The 16,282-nt window shown below is 37.0% G+C and overlaps 1 protein-coding gene across 4 annotated transcripts; it reads left to right on the top strand.

Moving 5' to 3' along the window:
• The first annotated feature begins 2,091 nt into the window (after nt 1-2,091).
• Nucleotides 2,092-13,066, top strand: cldn20 (claudin 20). 4 transcript variants are annotated; one of them, XR_005625699.2, is made up of 4 exons: nt 2,092-2,701; nt 8,419-8,476; nt 8,974-10,518; nt 10,640-13,066. XR_005625699.2 is itself a non-coding variant. In XM_039691863.2 (3 exons), exon 3 carries the CDS (start codon nt 9,086-9,088, stop codon nt 9,941-9,943), a length of 858 nt encoding a protein of 285 aa, XP_039547797.1. In that variant the 5' UTR covers nt 2,092-2,701; nt 8,422-8,476; nt 8,974-9,085; the 3' UTR covers nt 9,944-13,066. The 4 variants fall into 4 exon arrangements, 3 of the variants coding, with proteins under 3 accessions (XP_039547797.1, XP_039547795.1, XP_088974591.1); XM_039691863.2 differs by having other exon boundaries at nt 8,422-8,476; nt 8,974-13,066; XM_039691861.2 differs by having other exon boundaries at nt 8,974-13,066.
• The last annotated feature ends 3,216 nt before the right edge of the window (nt 13,067-16,282 follow it).

Below are 16,282 nucleotides of genomic sequence, written 5' to 3'. Positions count from 1 at the left end.
GTAGGATACAAGCTAATGGAGCCTTTTATACATTGTTGTGTTTATTTAGAAATAAATAATGGACAAATGAAGTCAGTTATTCACTGTCAAAGTGACGCCAAAATGAATGGGAGTCAATGGGATGCTAACAGCAGGTGAAGTTCTGCTACAATGGCGGCTCCCGCGAGGCTTCAACTTCCGGCTGATGGATTACCCCCTTGGAAAAACCAAGCCAATGTTGATTCTTGTTTTATTACGAGCTCTGATGCGTTCTCGTTTACCAGCAGAACATGCGATTACCCGTAGGTTGGAGATTTAGCGGCTCCATGTCAAACTTTCTCTCTTGTGACAACTAACCTCTGCCACTCCCACAACACACGCGTTAAAGTGGCCAGATCAACTTTTTACTATTTACTAATACGAATATGAAGAGACGCATGGGTGAGTGACTTAAGTATGGAGTTTTCCGCAAAAAAAAAAAATATATATATATATATATATATATATATATAATCACGTACGTCTACACTCTAAAAAATGCTGGGTTGTTTTAACCCAATTTTGGGTCAAATATGGACAAACCCGAAATGTTGGGTTAAAAACGTAATGTAAAAATTTAACCCAACGGCTGGGTTAGTCCATATTTGACCCAAAGTTGGGTTAAAACAACCCAGCATTTTTTAGAGTGTAGAAGGTCCAACATATTGAAACAACACATTTCTGTGATTCTGATAAGTACACTGAACAAAATTATGAACGCAACACTTTTGTTTTTGCCCCCATTTTTCATGAGTTGAACTGAGCACTGTTATACTACCAGTCACAATTGACCTATGGCTAAGCCACACCCTCGAACGCGATGAGCCAATCACAGTGCGCAGCTAACCCAATACACTCAGACATTCTCTGCTTCCACTACCATTAAAATGCACTGCAGTTAGTCAGTTTTCATTCGTTTTTTCTTGTCATTTTAAGTTTAAAATGGTCAGCCGGTGTGCATGGGGTACATGCAACTCCGACAATAGGTTCCTGAGAGCCTGGGCGACGGTGTTTTTTTTTTTTACCCTTTCCCAAGCCACATCTCAACCGAGATCAATGTCTGCTCTGGATAAAGTTATGCGATTAAGTTATGCGGTAGACCACAACACCAACTAAACGTGGATAAATTAAACAAGGATGTCTACATCTGTTATATTCTGACAAGTTAAGTATCTTTAAAATCTCTAACGTAACGCTAGGCGAACGTTAGAAAACGTTAACGTTAGCTTCTAAATGTGTTGTACATCAAGTCACTTAACTTCATTAACGTATCTGTAAATAACCGAGATAACAAATGTTAACAATGTTGGTGATGGTAATGCATCAGCATCAATGTAGACACAGGTCTAACGGAAATGAAATCACCATAAATCATTTTTGGTTTGTTCCAACGGTCAGAAATGTATTTATCATTGATTCCAGAATTTTATTCTTTTTTTACATTAAAAACAAAACAAAAACATTCTTCCTTGTTCAGATTTCATCCGTGAACATCATACGCTGCACAAAAGTCCGCCACCATCAATGAATTCGAAAGTAAAGGCAGAGATAGCATCGTTACCTATGTACTTCCTATGACAAGACCCTTTTCCAAGATGGCGGCGGTTTTGACGCATGCTTAGAACCCCAAGGTGACGGAATTAAACTGATCTGGTCATGTGAGTCACATTACACTACACATGACATTAATAGATTTTAATCAAGACAATCTATTATGTAATTTAAGTTGAATATTTTGCCCAAAGTCAATAACAAAAGTTTTAGGGCTTCCAGAAATAAGAAAAAAGATGCAGTCACAATTGTGACCAGTGGGATTAAATGGGTTTTGAATGGGAAATCTCTCAAGAAGTTATTTATTTTTTCAGAATACATTTGAAATGAGTTTTGAAATCTAACATGACTCAGTGAAATGTCCAAGTGTGTCTTTTAAGGAACCTGAATAGAACACACACACTGTAGGAAGTGTCAAAAAAGAAAATGGTTGTTGGGGAAATGGCAAAGCAGCCCAAGCGCCTGTTGCCACAGTAACATCAGTGTGGAGGACCATAAAGACGGCCCACCTCTCCAACACATCAACTGTGAATGAGACTCCATCCTTATCAACACAAGCGGCCGGAGGACGGGAGCAAACACGGATCTTTATGAGCGCGAGCGCACTGGCGGGAGAGCGTGGGAAGTGGAGAGAGCAGTGTCTCGGATCCCAAGGCTGGACTTCCCCTGCCCTCTGTCTGCTCTGAAACGAACTGACAGATTGCTGAAGTAACCAAAGCAGACTCTGCCTCATTTCCTCTCTCAAAACCATTCAGAGAGCCTGTCGTTGGCTTTCTCCGGTTTGCTTTTTAGCCTTGTCATTCTCTGCATCAGCTGGTTTGGATCTCACTTACAGTTCTTGGGCCTTCTAGACTTGTAGACATGGCACAAGTTGCATCCAGAACTGGAGATATCGGAGGGAAAGTCTCAGGGCAGAGTCTGGCTCTGGTACAGTAAAAGTATTAGTGGGAACTATGGGATTGGACACGATGACCGTCAGCATGGCGCTCATGGGGAGTGTGCCGCGCTCAGCCTGACGCCCACCCTGTGTCACGTTTAGGGCGTCCCGCTCTCCCACTACCTGGACGTCACACACGTGTGCTGATCAATATGCGTGTTGGCATATTCTGGTGGTAGCTGTCAAGACATACAGGTTAGTGAGATATTTCTTTTCTTTCTTTACTATAAACATATACAGAGAGTATATAGCTACTAGACACCATGGGAGATTATTTACAGTTTATTAGCTGAATACTATCAGACTTTTTGAATTTTTGTCTAGTTGATGAAACATATACAGTATATATATAAACACACATGCAAAAAACATAAATTGAAGGAGGGGCCTGAGACATGATCCAGTCATGTTTGTTAAACTTTGAAAATGCAAATTATTGATCACTATACACTGCCAGTCAAAAGTTTGGTAGATTTCTTCATGTTTTTGAAAGAAGTCTCTTCATTCGCACTGAGACTGCATTTATTTGATCAATAATACAGTAAAAAGAGTAACAGTAATTTTTTCTAAGTTGATATAATTTAAAAATGTGATTTATTCCTGTGATGTCAAAGCTGTGTTTTCATCATCAGTACTCCAGTCTTCAGTGTCACATGAACCTTCAGAAATCTTTCTAATATGCATATTATTATCAATGTTGAAAACAGATTTTTTGTGGAAACAGTTTTGCATTATTAACAGGATTCTTTTATAAATAGAAAATTCAAAAGAACAGCACTTTACTCTTGTATGTTTTTACTCCCACTTTTGATCAATTTTATTCATCCTTCCTGAATAAAAGTTTATTATTTTATATATAAATCTAATTAATTAGACTTTTGAATGGTAGTGTACCCCAAAAAAAAATGTTTTTAACATTGATATAAATAATAAATGTTTATTGCGCAGTAAATCATGTAATAATGTAATATATTTCTGAAGGATTATGTGACACTGGAGTAATGATGCTGAAAGTTCAGCTTTGTTTGCATCACAGGAATAAATTACATTTTAAACAACAACATAAAAAAACAACATTTATTACTATAATAATATTTCACATTATTACTGTTTTTACTGCATTTTCAATCAAATAAATGCAGCCTTGGTGAGCATAAGAGACCCAATAGCTTTTGGCAGGTAGTGTAAAGCTGCTTAGTTTGGAAATGAGTATGCACTTCATGAATCATTACACCATTAATAAAGGACAATGCACTTATTTGCCTGCAAAGCTACTTTGACCGTGCCTTTAGTTAAAGTTTGTTGAGTTGAGCTAGTAAGCAACCTAGCAATGCTAATATACAACCTTGTAGAATCGAGAAAACAAATTACGCAAACCCCCTTAGCAACCACAATGACGTTAAAATAGGTAAATAGATCGGGACCCCCTCGAAAATGAGATGGGGCTATCCTTGAAACAAATAAAAAAAATGAAAATAAAAATAAAAACAAAAGCATTGCGACACACAAAAATACTCAAAACACTTCGTAACTGCACCACAACATGCAAAAAAAATGACTCAGGGTAACGTTTACACAACAACGATGCACTAAACCTGAAAACATTTTTCCTTTGCGTTTTAGTGTACAGCTGACATCACTGTCAAAACCATCCTCGTTCACACGGATCCGGACCGTGAAAACGACTAAAAACGCTGTATCATGCCAGGCCAGTAGTTGGCGATGTCACGTTGTAAAGAAATGCTACAGACTGAACACATTTTTATACAGTATTGTTTTAAAAAACGTGCACTTTGAAAACTGTTTCAGGCCTTCAAAACACAGTGGTCGAGTAAACGCATGGCCAAAATGCATACAAAGTTTTCCACTTTTAGTTAAAAAACGGTGTAAACGCAACCACACCGCTGTGTGCGACAAACCACTCAGAAGAAGGATTTCTACAACACATCTACGCACTAAAAAAGCACTGTGAACACGGCAGTGGCTGCACAGTGGCACCTTGCATTGTGTTAGAAAACCACTCAAAACACTTTAGCACATAGCAACACGTTAAAAAAAAAAACACCTTAGCAACCATAAACAATGTGTTAAAAACCCACTCAGATCAACACCTTGCACCGTGGAGGCAGTTCTCTCTCAAGCAGCACTCACAATCTCTGCAGAAAACATAGAAATCAAGTAAATTGACAAAGAAAAATCACTTTTAATCACTACAATGATTTAGTGTTTGTCAGATGCAAAAACAATGCAGCTTGTGCTGTGCCGGTAGGTGCCGGAGAGAGAGAGGGGTTTCAGTGATGGTGCAGGGCTGTGCTGGAACAGCCAGATCTCATTGTTAGCCGACAGATCTACAGTCTCTGTCTGTGCCACTGATCTGTGATCATCCGTTTTCATTACTGACCCTGTTCACCTTAGATTTCAAGATGTCTGAAAAGCTCCAATAAATGGTATTTTACATTATTTTAACAGACAAACTGCATTTCACATTATTTTTATGAAAATAAAATATTTACACACTAATATATATATATATATATATATATATATATATATATATATATATAGATATATAGATAAAATAGATTAAGCAGGGTTTTTTTCCCCTTTGTGTATTGATGTGAACTGTAGGTCATCATACACTGCCGTTCAAAGGCTGCATTTAAAAAATAATAATTCTGAAATGTTAATATTAATGTTAATAGAAATGTTAATATTATATATTCAAATAGAAAACAGTTCTGAAAACAATTTTAAATTGTAATAATTTAAATTGTAATAATTCTTAAATTGTAATAATTCTTCTTGTAATAATTCTCTCCATATTACTACTTTTTTGTATATTTAATCAAATAAATGCAGCTTTGCTGAAGAGACTTTATAAAAATTATATAAAAAAATCTTTTTACAAAAAAGTGTGTAAATATTGTCATATACAGTATTTGTTTTGGTGGATTATGCAAGGAATATTTCACAATGCGTCGCCACCTGGATAAAACTAAAAATGTTATGCATGCTAGATAAACTTCTGACATAAATCTTACTGAGATCATTCTTGCAATTTGATTTAAACCATGTAATCTCTCCTCCCCAAAGCCATTTTACTTATTTTAGTGTTTAGCAACATCTGAATAATAATAATAAAAAAAGTTTTATAAGTTTATACTCCATCTTTTTCCATGAACCTTTTGATTTAGTTTCTTTCCTGTTACACGTTTAGTTGAAACTTGTGTCAAATCATAGTTTCTATGATGACCAAGTGAGCTGTGGTGAGAGAAAAAACATCCCTCGAGAAAAGAGAATTTCCATTATATTTTCCCACGCCCTACAAACATCCAGAGGCTAAACATGCCGCAATACACAAGATCAGTCCTGGGACTCGAGCCTCTCCTGACCAAACATTTCTAAACTAACCATAGCAAGGCAATTTTATTTCTAAAACATGTTTAAAACAGCCACTGCAGTAAAATCAAACAAAATTAGACAATAAAATACATAAAGTGACAAGATAATATAACTTAAAAACAATTCAAAAATGAAAATCAAGTTTTTAATGTTTTTAATATACTTTAAAACAATGCATGTGTAAATGCATATTTTCTCCTTAACACTGCAGTGAAAAAACCTGTATAGATTGCTCTTTTCTGTTGAACACTAAAGAAGACATTATGAAAAATATGGGTAAACAAACAGTTAAAGGGACAAAATACTATGGAAGTCAATGGGGACCAGCAATTTTTTGGTCACCACCATTCTTCAAAATATCTCATTTTGTGTTTAACAGAAGAAACTCATACAGGAACAACTTGAGGACAAGTAAAATATGACAGAATTTACATTTCTGGGTGAACCATCACTTTAAGTACAGAAATGGTATTTTATTACTGTCCACCACTGAATAATATGAGAATATTTAATTTGCTTAGAAAGTCAAACTACTGTGTCCTGTGTACATTATACGTCTCTCAGATATGAGGAATCAGACAAACTGTACACTGACACACACACACACACACACACACACACACACACACACACACACACACATACACACTTGGTAGACTGAACACATTAAATGTATTGTTTTGAGGGTTATTACAGTCAAGGCCATACAGTACAACCATATGATTTATATGAGATACTGTAGTGCAGTCAAGACTCATTTACATGATTTGTATCTGTCCACATTCAGCAACATCATAGAGAAAAAGTAAAAAACAGTGCCAAAAATTATAGCTGTTCATTCATTAATAATCATTCATCTTGTTCAAAATATGATAGTTGCTGCAATTTACATACAAACACTTTCCTCTGCATTATGTCATCATTGTTATCAGCAATAAAACGGATTCATTGTCCAAATCTAAATCTCTCTCTTTCTCAATTTCAATTTAATTTCAATTTTAAATTTGCTATACTAGCATGACTGTGTAACACAATGTTGCCAAAACATCAAATATTGTTGGTTTCACTTAAAAAATTAAGTAACCTGGTTGCCTTAGAATTTTAAGGTCATTGAAATTGAAAAAATGAGTTAATACAATAAAACAGATTGATTTAATCACCAGAAACTCAAAATATTTTGTTATCTGAACTACATAAATTATTTTAGTTGATTTGACAAAAGAAAAAATGTTGCGATTACAAATCATGAAAATATTTATTTAGAGTTATTATATACAAATAAAACAAACAAACAAAACATATATGTATAGATCATGTCTTGTGGCATAGAAACAAACAGATACATAAACACAACCAATCTTGATAAATGAATAACCACAGTGGGTCTTTAGAGAACTAGCGGTCTCTGGCGTTGTGAATAGCTAACACATATTTAGCCGCCAGTGCAGCTGTACTATCTTTTTTCTCCGAGTAAGAAGGACATTTTTTTCTGATGAATGATGGAATCGAGGTTTTAAATCTGGGCAGAAAGGTTTCTCTTATATTAATATATTTGGAACAGAAGAGCAGATAGTGCCCCCCCTCTCTCTCTCTCTTTCTCTCTCTCTATCTCTATCTCTATATCAGGCAATACATCGTCAAAAGCCATGGCCAGTTGTGCAGCCCACCAATAACACTATAGAGAATCCAGCAGTAAGAATGCATTATAGTAAATAAAAATTCAGAAATGACCTCCAGCGATAAAACTGCTGTTTCACTGTAAAATATATATATATATATATATATATATATATATTTTCATGATTTGTAATCACAAAATTTTTTCTTTTGTCATTTCAACTTAAATCATTTGAGTTTCTGACGATTAAATCATTGTATTAACTCAATTTTTCCATTTCAATTCCACCTCAATCCAGGCAGCCAGGTTACTTAATTTTTTAAGTTAAACCAACAATATTTTTTACAGTGTTGTGTGATCATGATATTAAAAAACATAAAACAAACAAACAATATATATATATATATATATATATATATACAAATTATTTTTTATTGTAGGTTCTTTGAAGAAATGTCTTTGTCCATTTAGCAGCTCTCGAGTGACAGAGAACACATTTATTTTCCCCAATTTCCACAATCAGCAGCCTATTTCTACTGACCTGTGTGATAGTGCAGCCATAGATAATTGCCTGCCACATGTAATCGAAATGGATTTTCTGCAGAAAAATCAAGTATCATCATTTCCATCGCCTCTTCTTGCATATCCCCTTTACCCTGTGTTTTCTGACTGACCTTCAAGTGGGTTGTCCAGCCTACAGTGATTACTGATCACACGCTGAAACATCCAGTCACTCACAATCAGGAACGTATGGGGGGGTTCTTTCACAGGACACTGAAAAGCTTTTAGACATATATGCTGGGTTGCCAAGGAGACGCTATTTGAAAAGAAAGAGGCAGTTTTACAGTAGTTTTTTCTTTCAGTAATTCTTTTTGCCTTCTCTTTTCTTCAGCAGCTTGAAGAAATCTCTTCAGCACAGCTTGAAGCATACATCGCGCACCCGTGAAAGGGTAAGTAAGGGTTTTTGTTTGTTCCCAGATAAATGAAACAGAACGCACTCTCACAATGCACTTGTCTTGATCAATTCATGAGATTCAAGGACAACAAAAGATAAGGGTAATTTTCATTCCCTTTCTAATTTCCAAGCTGTCAAATGGTTTGCACAGATAAGGGACAGAAATCAATTAACTCCAACAAAAAAGCCATCCCTGCCCAGATAATTGGCTCCATTTCTACCTTACAGCAGTCATGTGCCATTTTTATGTGCATAACCCTTGCCAAAGGCTGTTTCTGCAGCAGCGAAGTCAAAAAACAATTAGCCTTTCAACACTACAGTCACTTCCCCCCAAAACGCTCACTGGTTCACTTAAAACATAAATGTCCCAAATAAGGATAGGGTGGGACAAAGAATTGCGGCTTTCCCTTCCACTCATCAGACCCCGTGCCTCATCTGTCAGACCGTCACGCTTGTTCGCTCAGTTCAATTCTCATTCCGTTTTTATCGCAGCCCAGCAGAGCCGGCGCGGAGGAATTATCTGCTGTCAGGTCCTGCGCCGGGCTGATAGGGAAGCGAGGGCCACCGCAAGGTGAGAGGGACGGGAACCCAAAGTCCGGGACCGATGATGCCGTCCTCCACTATGCAGATGTTTGCCTTCATTCTGGCGTTACTGGGGGTCCTGAGTGCCACGGTGGCCACACTGCTACCCAACTGGAAGGTGAGTGCGGATGTGGGCAACAATATCATGACTGCCATCTCGCAGATGCAGGGACTGTGGATGGACTGCACCTGGTACAGCACCGGAGTCTTCAGCTGCTCGCTTAAGTACTCGGTCCTGGCGTTGCCGGCTTATCTTCAGACCGCACGCACCACTATGGTGCTCTCCTGCATGATGGCGACGATGGGACTCTGCTTGGCCGCCCTAGGGCTGAAATGCACTCGATGGGGTGGCAGTTATCGCTCTAAGGGACACACGGCTATTTCCGCAGGGGCTTGTTTCATCGTGGCAGGGGTCCTGTGTCTGGTGCCCGCATCCTGGTTCACCAATGAGGTCATCACTACGTTCATGGACTCCAAAGTGCCCAAGAGCAGCAAGTACGAGCCGGGGGCGGCGGTGTACGTGGCGTTCGTCTCGGCAGGATTCCTTTTAGCCGCAGGGGTGATCTTCTGCTTGTCGTGTCCTGGAAGGAGAGGCGGTACATTGGATTCGGGCTCGTCCCACCCAGACAAGCCAAAACAGAAGAAGCTGCGCCAGGAGCAGCCGAGCCGTGACCAACAGACACAGCAGCACTGCGAACAGCAGAGTCAGACTGAACCGCCGGAACGAGAGCAGTCGCATCGACACCAGGAAAAGCTACAAGCGGACGACCGTCAGGTGCCGGACAGATTGATCCCGGAGAAGGACAAGCAGTACCAGTCTCCATCTCGAACCCGAATTCAAGATCCCAAGGCCGTCTATAGTCTGCACGACTACGTGTAAACAACTGGAGCACGAGTATTTAGGGCGATCTTGATTCTCAGACTGCCTTTCTTTGTGAGCGGCAAAAAGAGGAGGGGAAAAGCAGTGGAGCAGCAGGAGGAATAATGACTTTTGACTATCAACCCTTCTCATCTGTGCTTTCGCTTACAGCAAGCGAAACACTGGAGGCATTTCCAAAGACCCCGGAACAGACAAACTGAGGATTGTGAAACCTCGGGTACATGGTTTTACCTGCAAGGACTAGTAAAAGATAGGGGTGGCCAAATAATGACGCATCATGAAATTTCAACATAAGAGGAATTCATGAAGATACTAATGCAAGGACAGTTCTGAAGGTGCATTTGCTTACTAAAGGTTGGAAAACATACAGTTGTTGTTGCCCTATCATTTCATGACCTTGTCGAAGTAAAACGCAAACTCTCGAGAGCAGTTTTTGATGAGCAAGTTTGCTTGTAGATGATTCATTAGGCAGTATATGTGCATGCTGTTTGTAGATAATGCTGTTAATAATGCTGCAAACGGATAATCAAGCTTGCACCTGAGGATGCTTCACAACATCAGCTGTCCATTAAATGGTGCGTGTCCTTCAGAAAAGGGATTTTGACATGTCCAGTCCATATTTTTCAAAGAATGGAGGGGGGGAGGCACAGCAGCAGAGATCAGTTGAGGTAATGATGCTCTTTGCTTTTCCATTAGGTTCGCTACGGATGGGTGAACGCTGCTCATTTATTGCGAGCAGACACAGATTCACCAACACACACACATAAGCTTTCCTTCCCTCCCTAGAAGGGTAATGGGGGCTTGCACCCAATCATCATGATGCTGTGCGCCAGTGTGTCGTGCCTGCAGGAAGTGCAGTCGGTCCTGTTCTAGGGCAAACAGGACGCAGTAACACGCTGTTCACACTTTTATCGAAAAGTAAAACCAAGGTGACGGAAATCTCGGCGGTGGCTTCAGACTCCCCCGCTGGGCAACAATTACACCTTTGGTCTACGCTCAATTCAGTCAAACAGTGTTTTCTGATTGCTATGCTGTTTTCACTTACAGTCAAGCCATTGAATGTATCGAAGAGTCAGTGGAAGACAGAAATGTGCAATATAATGTACAATATTTGACTAAAGCTAATGCTAAGTGTCATTGTTTCTGTTGTTTCTGTCATAATAATGGTCAAGGGCTCCTATTGTCTCCAGAGAGACGCCACTGCTTTTCATTTCTATATCACGTTACGATGAATTTGAGCAGAAAAACTAATGTCATTATGTGCCAATCAGAGGTCGCGTTTGGTCGTAAACATATTGCCGTAATCTATTATTACCTGTCACTTTAATTTTTACATTTTAATAATAATAAGTCATTTAATAGGCTTGGTTTTGTTCCCATTTTCATTTTTATTCACAAACTTACAGGACAAGCATATAGGCAAGATTATGCATTTATTTATTTACGAAAGTTGAACACAGGCCGTGCTTCGCTTTTCAGATTTCATCATGAATGTTTCTCTAATAAATCGCAATAATCGTTGTGCTTTGTTACTTTTGATATGAAACAAAGTCTCAGCTTTCAAATTATGTCCATTTTATCAAAAAAGTCAAAACAATACCGTTTTGGCGCTCTTTAATGTGGCACGAGATTAAGTTCAAGCGAAGCGGAGCGCGTGTGAACGTGATCAATTCTTTTCTCTTTACTAAGTTACAGAAATAAATAAACATGAACGAATATAAAAAATATATATTTTGTAAGACAAATTACCGAAATCCATATTATATCTCTCATGTAATCGCTCAGTGTTTCAACCATAGATATACATAATAAAGGCTAGATGTCTCGTCCGCACTGCTGGCCAATGGAGGTCGACGTCTGCACCTGGCGGCCATCTTGTCACAGGCAGGTCGCTCACTCGTAACATTGTGTTTAATGGTGCATTGTACTTTTTAAATAACCATAACTTGCTCAATGTTCTTCCGATTTTCAAACGTTTTGGTTTGTTATAAACGTCAGAGATGTAGTTATGAAACTGCATACTTATGAATAATAAGTGTATAAATAAATAATCATAGCCACCACGTTAATAAAGTTTGTAAGAAACCAAACCGTTTGTAAATAGGTCAAGATTTCAACGAGATAAGAGTATTTGTGTTCGTGCTGATCACTCATCTCACATCAGGAACCACACAGCTTGCCTGTGACAAGATGGCCGCCGGTGATGACGATAGAGACTCCGCCGTAAGACTTCTAGCCTTTATTATGGATATCTATGGTTTCAACCACAGGAAGACTTCAATAAAACAGCTTGTACGTAACTCAGAAAAGTCATTCGTTGACCATTAACTTAATAGTCAGCAAGAGCGCACTCGCCACCAAGTGTACAGAGGTGAGAATTACAGTTACTACGTAGTTACAATAGGCTACATCTGTCAAAATGAGGGACGCCTTTCATATTTTTCAGTCACTGCTAAAATATAAAAAAAAATCTGTCAATGGCGGAAATGTTTCGGATAACGCGACCTCTGGTGGACCAATGGACCACGTCTTGCTTATAGGCCTGATAGAGTCACTGGGACAGTTCAACAAATCTGAGAGAAAATGCTGCTATTTTGCATTATTGCTGCTATTTGCATCATAATATATTTTTCATTACGAATTTTATTATCAGCATAACAATTTGAGTGAAATAATCTTTTTTTTAAAGTCTTATATCTATGGACCTCACTGTAGTAGGTTTCGTCACTGCAGTCAATGTGCCTGAAATCCAGTTACTGTCACGTGACACAGATGGGTTATATAGCCTAATACCTCATTCTTTGCTACATTTCCTCTCTTGCTTATAATTTAACATGAATATTAAATATACATATTTTGCAGGTGTGTATACATTTTGATTTTGTGATGTTTAACGCAACATTTACTTTTTTTGACACAGCAAATGTTGACGAGGCTACTGTGTTGGATAAACGTGAAAACCATTTGCCATTCAAGCATTACTCTCTTTTTTATGTATAGGCACAACAAGCTGCTTTATTTATTTGAATTCTCCATTTTGACTTGACAAAATAAGGGCTTTGTTAAGCTAGTCTAGTTATGTGTGGCCGAATCAAATCCAATTAAAGCACATGCACAGCAGAACTTGTACGTTTGGTTTTTGTCATGTACCGACTCCACACAGCAAGTGCAACACCGCCTTCTATTCTCTCACATCAAAGACTTTTTGTACAACTGACTCTCCAATTTCACATCATTCCCTCTTTGTTGTGAGCTTGTGATCTGACTGCAAATCTCTCCTCATAATGGGTGTGTTTATGTGTCTGTATGTGTGTGTGTGTGTGGTACGAGGTGTCTTGGTTGGCTGCTTTGGCCAGGAGTCATGCCGGTCCAGATGAGAATCTGCATACTCCTCCTCTGTGAGTGAAACCAAGCATCAAATAAGCTCCATTTACACAGCTGACTGCCCGTCACACAGTGTGACCACTTCATGATGAATCCAGCCACACTTCACACACACACCCCCTCTCACTGATCACACTAAGGTTAAATCAGCTGTCATATTCATCTGCTACTTTACATGTGCTTTGTTTACACAGATGGAGACATTGTTCATTCGCGATCACGACACTGAAATTGATTCTACAATTCAAATGCTGAGAGTAAGAGAGAAGAGAAAGAATAAAAGCTGAGCCTCATTGTGTTTATGAGCTCTTGGGATCAGAAACAGTGACATTCATTTTCCTACTGTATGTCTTTATTCTTCTTTCCATGAATAGAGTCAAATTTGGTGGTGCATACATCAAAAAGAACACAAATCAAATCTGAACCATAAAAAGCGACATATGTCAACTTAGCATTACCATGATCAATGCTCACCTATATATATATATTTCCAAAATGTCTGCCTTAATTTTGAAATGAACATTGTTCGCTAAATTTGAAATGAACATTTAAAAGATTTAAGCAATTTAAATTATGGTAAATTGTTTTGAAAATGTGTGTATCAAGTATGATATAGCATGTATTTTTTAGTTAAATGATCATTTAACTGCTTTGTATCATGGTGTATTATACTCACCACAATAAAAATGATCATCAAATATTTTAAATATTAAATTAAATTAATTAAATAAGAAAGTCTGAACTGATATTTAAATGCATTTTTAATATATGCATCTGGCTCTAAATAAATCTTGCTATTGACCATATCATTGTTTTTACTATAAACTTATTTATATTTCAGTAATTCATATATATATATATATATATATATTTAAATTACATATTTTAATTACAAAATTAATTGCGATTAATCGCATCCAAAATAAAAGTCTGTGTTTACATAATATATTTGTGTGTGCTGTATATAATTATTTTGTATATATAAATACCTATGCATGCATGTATATTTTTAAGAATTATTTGCGCTTAAATTCTGTATATATATAAATACATCATCTATATATTTTATATATGAATAACACATTTTCTTAAATATATACATGCATGTGTGTGTATTTATATATACAAAAATAATTATATACAGCACACACAAAAATATTATGTAAAGACAGACTTTTATTTTGGATGCGATTAATCGCAATTAATTTTTGCACAGCCCTAATATATATATATATATATATATATATATATATATATATATATATAGATGCATTTTAAAGATAGATATATAAAATTTTTGGAGATCAATAAATTAAATCATAAAAGCCTTTTTTTTAACATATCTGAATGGTCAATAAATAAAACAATTAAATAAATAGCAGCAACAACAAAATTCTTTTTTTCAGGCTGTTATTTCAAGCAATAAATTAAAAAAAAGAAAAAACAAATAAACAAACACACTTGGTGGCAGAATACATGCAGGGATTGATTCTTTCCTGATATAATTAAATTCCTGTTCAATAAAAAATGTCATTTTAATGGTTTATTTATTTATGGTCATTTTATTTACATTAAATAAAAAAAAATCTATTGTTTATATACAGTCTGTTTAAGATAACCAGTGTGCACTTTTAATGAAACTATATGTAAACACAATCACATGAAGGTGTTTTAGTGAGCGAGCTCTGCCGTGAACAGCTCTGTCGCTTCAGACGGGCTCGTATGAGAACGGCTCCTGCGAGGCTCAACACAAAGGCTTCTCCATCTGTCTCACATAATGAGCTAAATGATCTGACACATTTAAAAGGGGTCACTTTGCAGGTGTGCAGTGCTGAAGTGGTGTATTTTTAGTGCTCAACTTGACATTATGACAAATGGCGTTTGACTTCCCCGCAGGCGATAACATAACAGAATCAATTCCTGTGTGTATTCTGCCACCAAGTGACAGTTTTCCCTCCTTTATTCATCTATTGCTTTATTGCTATGGGCAAAACTTAACACCACAAAACAGAAATAGGGAATGAGTCTAGAACAGAAAGTGTATTTTTAACCACACTGGGCCTGTTTGAAACCAAGTAACCGCTGTGACTTATTGTATCGGACAAGGATGGGCAACGTCGGTTCTGTTCTGTTTTTTTTTTTTTTTTTTTTTAAATAAAAATCATAAATGACACAATAGTCGTAATTACCAGTAGCAGACAGAGCTGGATAACTAATCCATTTAAAGCTCATTTCACCAATCTTTTCATCAAATTCACACAGAATTATCAGCTTCTTTAAAGTTTTGTCGTTAGTCGTTTCACTTAAAGAGATACTTCAGTGTTTAGCATTAAGCTTTGTATTAGTAGAAAACCTGTAATATTTTCTAAGTACCATGCTTTCCACCCCCCTATGACGAGAGATTTATGTATTTTTTGTCTGGAAAAAATCTTCCAGTGACGGAAAAATCGTACTTTTTTGTCCTTTTTGGATTATTTGGGGGCTTGTGTCATGGAAATGGCGGGGTGGAAGCTTGTATAATAATAATAATAATAATAATAATTGCGACGTTTTATCTCATAATTGTGAGAAATAAAGTCGCAATTGCAAAATATAAAGTCGCAATTCTGAGAAATAAAGTCGCAATTCAGAAAAATAAAGTCACAATTGCGAGATATAAAGTCGCAATTCTGAGAAATAAAGTCGCAATTCGGAGATATAAAGTCGCAATTCAGAAAAATAAAAGTCACAATTGCGAGATATAAAGTCGCAATTCTGAGAAATAAAGTCGCAATTCGGAGATACAAAGTCGCAATTCGGAGATATAAAGTCGCAATTCTGAGAAATAAAGTCGCAATTCTGAGAAAAAAAGAGAATTGCGACTTTTTATCTTACAATTCTTACAAGACTTTTTTCACAATTGTGAGTTTACATCTCGCAATTCTGACTTTATAACACATAATTGTGAGTTTATAT

The sequence above is a fragment of the Pimephales promelas genome, chromosome 13 (genome assembly GCF_988280905.1).
Source record: "Pimephales promelas chromosome 13, fPimPro1.hap1.1, whole genome shotgun sequence".
In the NCBI taxonomy this organism is placed as follows: domain Eukaryota; kingdom Metazoa; phylum Chordata; class Actinopteri; order Cypriniformes; family Leuciscidae; genus Pimephales; species Pimephales promelas.
The sequence above is the reverse complement of the archived record's forward strand: the minus strand, read 5'-3'. Positions and strand labels throughout refer to the sequence as shown.